A 6,856-nucleotide genomic window follows, 5' to 3' on the forward strand; every position below is an offset into this window, starting at 1 on the left:
TTCATGGACAGTTGACTGATGACGGCACCAGCCATGACATCTACCGTTGAAAGTCAATAGTATCCTGCTTGAAGAATGCAGCGGGTTAGTAGGTCAAAACAGAAGAGGGAGTAGCTGTATGTTTTGACAGATTTAAGCAAAACTGTTTTTTCGTTCTTAATAGAAGAATATATGTCATTAATAGGACCAAGAACGGAAAAAATGCCCAGTTCACTTTAATATTTCGTCCAAGAGCGGAAGCACTAAAAAGGAAGTTACGAAAGCATACTTGCTTGTGATTGGCTCTTTAAATGAATGACAACAGAAATGGTCCAATCAGAGTTTGTTGCGAAGCTAATTCCGTCGCATGTGAGTGGGATTTTATGAATTATGCAAATTTGAGCAGTTGTTCCACTCTTCGGATGAGAGGCTAGATTCAGGATAGTCGAGGAGTTTTGTTCTTCTTAATAAAATATACAAGTCTTTTTGTTGTTGCTACGGAATATATCAGACGAGAATGACTCGTTTTGCTTTGCGTGATTAGATGGCGGCGCTGCACCTCTGAATTAGGATGTTATAGGCCAGGAAGTTACGAAAAGCCGGTAGTGTTTAAGTGCAGCAAACAGTTTCGCCGGTCGGGGCTGCTCTTTGTCTGACACAGAGAGTAGTCAACGCGTGCTCTTTTGTTTGGGGGTTTGTCTTTGTTTAACTGCAAACGGGCGATCTTTGTTCTCGTTTAGGCCTCCCGAGGTTGAAATAATTGTTTTGAAACATGCACCACATGAAGAAATATTTCACCGAGGGACTAATTCAGTTTACGATTCTGCTGAGTTTGATAGGGGTTCGCGTGGATGTCGACACCTATTTGAGCGGCTACTTCTCGCCGTTGATAGAAACAGACGGAGGGCCGAGCTCGGCTTTCATACAGACCCCGTTTCACCACTACCGGGACACCGCGGCGGGCCATCAAGTGCATCCGAAATGTCCAGAGCTGGACTATTTTTTCACCAGCCGCAGGCTCTTGAATGAAGTGCGTACGCTCGGGACCCCGGCCCGCTTCCCCACGCGTGTCAGCGCATGGCTGGTGCACTTGGTGCCTGATGATGGCTCTGATGCAGGTGAGCCACACGACCTGTCAGGGGACCCTGGTGACGAGGAGATAAATGGCGAAAATCACCGGGAAGAGGATGAGCACAGGGCTGGAGAGGGCTTCGGTCTGTCAGTTTCTCAGGACCTCACTGTTTCCAGGCCTTGCTGTGCAGCTGGAGAACTTTCCAAAGAGGTAACAATACAGTGCTGTATTACACACTTCCCGTACTTTTACAGTTTTATTATGTTGCGTTCTGTTCATGGGGCACGCCAGTAGCCCCATATGACGTGCTTCAAGTGTTTTTAAGTGTACGTGTTTTTGCTGAGTTAGCCAGTTAGCTTCATGGCAAGTAGTATATTGCACTCGTGAGCAACTGAAGCCGAAAGCGAAACAATAACTGACCCATCCATAAACAAATTAGTTTAATGTTACATATTTAAGAAATGTTGTTAAATATGGTCAAATTAGAAATGCCTAGTTGAATTGATCGTTATTGATCTTTAGGCTGTGATTTTGTGTGTTAATTTACATTGCTTTTCAGCAACTTTACTGCAATTACTTTTTTTGTGGGGAATAAAGTTTACGAGGTAACATATATGTTCACTTGTTAGTTTGAAGGTCGGTAACCATGGTAACCAGATGTACAGGTAGGTCAGGTGGGTTGGGCAAACTTTAAATTGAAATGATAGTTTTAACGTTAAGACCGTCAAATACCATTCATCAACATACACGTGTGTTACCAAATAAATATCTACTGAACTTTCCTTCATATTTTTTTTTCGTTTGTTTCGTAATGGTCTGTCTGAGGGAGGAGTGGTAAATGATCCTTTGGTCCAGCCCAAACCTGCTGTTTCTGACATGTTCGTTGTTACTTGATCATGTCTTGACAGAGCTCAACGTAGTTTTTGAAATCCATTAAGTCATGTATTTTCCCTCGAGTTAAGCATATGCAAATATATCTTGCTTTTCTTTAACTACCACAGGTGCAAGCGAAAAATAACGTTATTTGAATGAGATGAATCTATTGAATGAGTAGCAGGTTATACATTAGTCTTAAACAGGTGCACCATAGTTTGTAGAGTTTTTTTTTTTTTAACTCTCATGGAATTGCTCTTGAATGCACTTTTCTAATCACAGATATTGTTTCACAGATTTACTTTATATACAAGGTTAAAGCCTCCTAAGGCAAGCAATTTTAATCCTTAATTTGGACATCCCGATTTCTTTCCAGGAAACTTTACTAGACCAAGTGAATGAGGAGGAGGAGGTGAAAGAGGAGAGAGGACAGGAGGAAACCAGCCCTACTACTACACTGAACCAGCTGACTCAGAGTTCTGCGTTAGAGCAGGAGGTAAACAAACTAACTTCACTACCTCCCTAACAAGAATGGTGTGTTTATCAGGTTTAATGTCAAAGTTTAATGTAATGTTAATGTCAAGGCAATCAAACGTGACATTACATAACAGTAATTTAGTTAATATTTTACTCAGCCAGCTCTGTAAATGAATGAGAACAGTTACATTTGATTATGTTAGTTATGGTTCTGGTAATTCAACTCCATATGAACTGTGGTGTTGGTGTGAGATGCTAAAGAAATAGTTTGCCCAAAAAAAATAATTGTCATTTACTCACCCTCATGGCATTCATTTTCAAAGCACAAATGAAGATAAGGAAACCTGAGAAATTTCTGTCACCTCCACTGATTATCCACAAAACTCAAAAGTCTTCTTGAATAAGAGACATGATCATTTTATATGGCAAACAACTTTCACTTAGGCTTTTATTGACATATAAATATTGATTAACGCACATTCTTTGAGCTTATCAAATATTGTAAACACGGAAACTCAACCGTACTTGCTTGATGCAACGTGAGGGTACATGAGAACTTTGATTTTTGGGTGAACCATCCCTTTAAATTGTTGGACTTTTTATTTATATATTTTTGCTGCTTCTCTTTACAGGATTTGCTGGGTAGTAGTACCCTTCCTCCACCTCTTTCTGGGCTTGAGCTTCCTCCACGATGGCATGACTTCCTCTCTGAATTTGATGTAAGTAGTTTCTGTGGAAGACTCATCCTCCTTTAGAATTAAAGGAATCAATAGAACGGTACAATTTTTATGCATTTGGCAGATGGTTTTTATCCAAAATGACTTATATTCAAAGTACACATTTTGTGTCAGATTTTAGTTCTTACTTTCCCTGTGAATCGAACCCTTGACCTTGGCATTGCTAGTGTTATGCATAATCACATTATGCATCAAAAGATGTCAGTAGACACTAAAGAATACTTGCATAACTTACATAAGAATACATAATTGTAACAACACAAAATTTAATATATTTGTGTTTTCATTTATGTGCATTTTAAGTTCTAGACATTCTTTCAGGTTCTTGTTTGTTTGTGCACATCTGACAATTTTTTACTTTTCCATCTACAGGATTTTGACTCCATGGTCCCCCAACGCATATCAGACTTAGAAGCGGAACTTCCTAATCCCATCAGCTATGACGTAAGCCTTCAAGATGCAATGGTAACCGGAGGAGATTCAGCTAATAGAAGGCTTGCATCTTCCCAAACACCCCTCTTCCGTCTGGAGTCCACAAACTCTTCTCACTCAGACCCGTCTCAGAGCTCAGCAGGGGCACTTCCTTCATCGCTCTTCTCTTTGTCTGGGAACAGCTCTCGTAATGAAACCTCCCCTTCGCAGATGGGAGGCTATCTAGATGAGGCTGTTTTTGACCACATCAATATGTTGGATCTAGATAATCTTGGTACAATGGACCCTCAGATGCTGGACGGTATGCAAGGGGACATGGACACTCCATGGCCTGAGGATTCAGACTCTGGCCTGTCTTTGGAGAGCAGTTCAAGGAGCCCCACATCCCCGTCTACATCATCAGATTCATTTTGCGAGGATGAAGGTGGAGCTACAGGCTATAGCAGTGAAGTGGAGTCTCTTTCATCAAAAGGCGGAGCTTGTGCAGCTGCTTACCGTGATTGGTCGCCTGTAAACCTCGTAGAAAACATCTGGCACGATCATACCTATTCAACCCCACAGGCGCAAAATTCTACACCATCTAGCTGGTTTACAGCAATCAAACAGGAAGTGATGAGCGACGATGAAGGTGAACCAGAAGAGATGAGTCGTGATGAACATCGGGTGCAGGCATTAGGTCTTCCGTTTTCAGCCTTTCAGATTGTCAACATGCCTGTAGAAAACTTCCTGGAGCTGCTGGACAGCCAGAATCTGTCAGGATCACAAGTCACGCTCTTGCGCGATGTGCGCAGACGAGGTAAAAACAAGCTTGCCGCGCAGAATTGCCGCAAGAGGAAGCTGGATGCGATCCTGACCCTGCAGGGTGAGGTCGAGGGCCTGTCGGTGCAGCGGGATGCTCTCCTGCGCCAGAGATCCCACACAGCCAAAGCACTTTCTGCTGCTGCAGAGCGGTTCGAAACGCTCTCGCGGACTTTGTTGAGCCAACTTCGGGATGAATATGGACATCCTCTGAACCCTGAGCACTACACACTGCACTGCAGTGCTAACGGACGGGTGATGGTTCAGCCTCGCACAAACACAACGTCAAGGACAATGACAAGTAGCAAGACGGTGAAAAGAAAGAAGGACAAGAAACCCTAAAGACTTTTTGAGTGTGTGTGTGCGCATGCGTGTTTGTGTTGACATACAAATATTTCTATGTTTTCTGAAAGGTGAGTTTTTATGCTTGAGATAAGATATTATGGGGCATTTCTGGCTCTTCTTTGTTCCTAAAAGCCATTCGTAACTCAAGTGGAGGGCAGAAAGACTGTAATAAATAGTACACTTGGAGCATGGGAGTAGCCTTGTTTATTTGCAGGAGAGAATGTACTGAAAACACTGGACGTTGTGTATAGTAAGAGTGTGTATAAAGAGTATTTCTAAAGAGCACATTTGAAAATTAAAATTCATTTTGCTTTTTTTTTTAACTGTTAATTTAAATGGCAAGTTACTAAGTAAAGATTTTTTGCATATGGTCACTGGAGGACCATGTTAAAAAGTGTGATCACTATTCTTGCCGGAATGAGCTTAAAAGAGCTGGCGTTTTCTCACTCTCATTTTGATCCTAATTTTTTTGGGGGAAAAAAAACGAAAGAAAATATTTAGAAAAATGTCCATATGATGAAAATCAATGGGGACCAATGTTGTTCGTTGTTGTCTTTTGCAGACAAGGTTTGGAACGACATGAGGGTGAGTAAAATTTTTGGGTAAACTCCCTCTAATATGAGGAACCCCACAGAAATGACCTTAATTTCAACTATTTGTAGACATTAGGATCAAACACAACTTTGCGGTAAGCAGTTACCTTCATAACCGTGTATACGTTTTCCTCACCACTGAGAAATAAAATGATTTATAATATGATTTTGCGTCTATGACAAACAGTGATCACTCTGTTTAAACTTTTTCTGTACATTTACATTACTGTCACTTACATTTGCATTTTACATTTATGCACTTGCTTAACAAGGAACAATTATAATGCATTCTGGTAGCTTTTTATTAAGGGGTTACGAGTTTGGATTGCAGATTTGTTTTCATTTTGGATTTCCTTTGGGTTGTTTTTTGCAAATAAATTAAATATACCTTTAGAAGTGATCATCTTTGATGTGAAGTCACAGTAAAAACAACAAATAAAGTGGAAGTAATTAAATGAAAATATGGAAATGGTGAGTTTTGTTCTACCTCACAGCACAGTTACACGATTTGGAAAAGGCAAATACTGCATTGGTTTAATGACAAATTAATTTGTGAATTAGTGTGTAAAGTAAAATGGCCCAAACAAATGATCTCAAATGAACCTGTTTATTTATTTTCTTGGCAGAGCGGTTTGATTTGTGTTTGTGAGTAGGAACTGCTTCTCTCTTTTTTTTTTTTCAGTTTTCTATTATGTGTGTTTTTGAGCAATTATTTGTGTGTGTGTGTGTAAGGGTTTGGAATACATTAATTTTAAATAGGGATGGTCAAAATCTGTCTCTTTTATATCTTTTAAACTGAATAAAGGAGGACAAAGTAATTGAGTTTTTATTGGATTATTTTTGTTTTATGGTTCCCATTTCACAAAACATGGTTTTAGAAACATACAGTGCTATGCTGCACTTGGCAAAACCTCAAAGCAAACATCCAATCTGCAGGCAAAATAATTGTAACCATAAAAATCCTTGCTGCATCATGCATTTATTTTGAGTTAATGTTTTTGTATATATTTGAAATCCAGAATAAAAATCTAGTTTAAACTTGTAAATAAAATTAGAATTTTTTAAACTTTGGAACAAATATCATTATCATTATACATGACATTAGATGAATACCAATCTGCACAATTGTTTAGTCACTGATCTTTTTTGAAAACTTGTCTCAGACTGTTGGGCCCCTCTAAGCAAAAAAAAAAAACCTTACCAGATTCTGAGGGATTCATACAGTGCCCTCCACTAATATGAGCACCCTTGGTAAATATGAGCTAAGGTGGCTGTGAAAAATTGCTTATCCTTTTGATCTTTTATTTTTAAAAATCACAAAATTCTAACCTATCATTGAAGTAAAACAATTGAAAGTGGGGAGAAAATCTCATGATGAAATAATTGTTCTTCTCCAATGCATGTTGGCTGCAATTATTGGCACCCCTAGAAATTATTTTGAGTAAAATATCTCTGAAATATATTACCATTGACATTTAAATTTTTTAGCACACCAGGGTGACTAGGAGCATGAAATTGTCCAGCCATTCAAATTGCCACACTTCCTGTTA

At 39.4% G+C, this 6,856-nt stretch overlaps 1 protein-coding gene across 1 annotated transcript; it reads left to right on the forward strand.

Annotated features, from left to right (window-relative positions):
• The first annotated feature begins 340 nt into the window (after window positions 1–340).
• Window positions 341–6,111, forward strand: LOC107656667 (nuclear factor erythroid 2-related factor 1-like). Its single transcript, XM_016444614.1, has 4 exons — window positions 341–1,261; window positions 2,301–2,420; window positions 3,034–3,120; window positions 3,511–6,111. Exons 1-4 carry the CDS (start codon window positions 752–754, stop codon window positions 4,708–4,710), a joined length of 1,917 nt encoding a protein of 638 aa, XP_016300100.1. The 5' UTR covers window positions 341–751; the 3' UTR covers window positions 4,711–6,111.
• Window positions 6,112–6,856: the final 745 nt, after the last annotated feature.

The sequence above is a fragment of the Sinocyclocheilus anshuiensis genome, unplaced genomic scaffold (genome assembly GCF_001515605.1).
Source record: "Sinocyclocheilus anshuiensis isolate Anshui unplaced genomic scaffold, SAMN03320099.WGS_v1.1 scaffold2081, whole genome shotgun sequence".
Lineage (NCBI taxonomy): Eukaryota > Metazoa > Chordata > Actinopteri > Cypriniformes > Cyprinidae > Sinocyclocheilus > Sinocyclocheilus anshuiensis.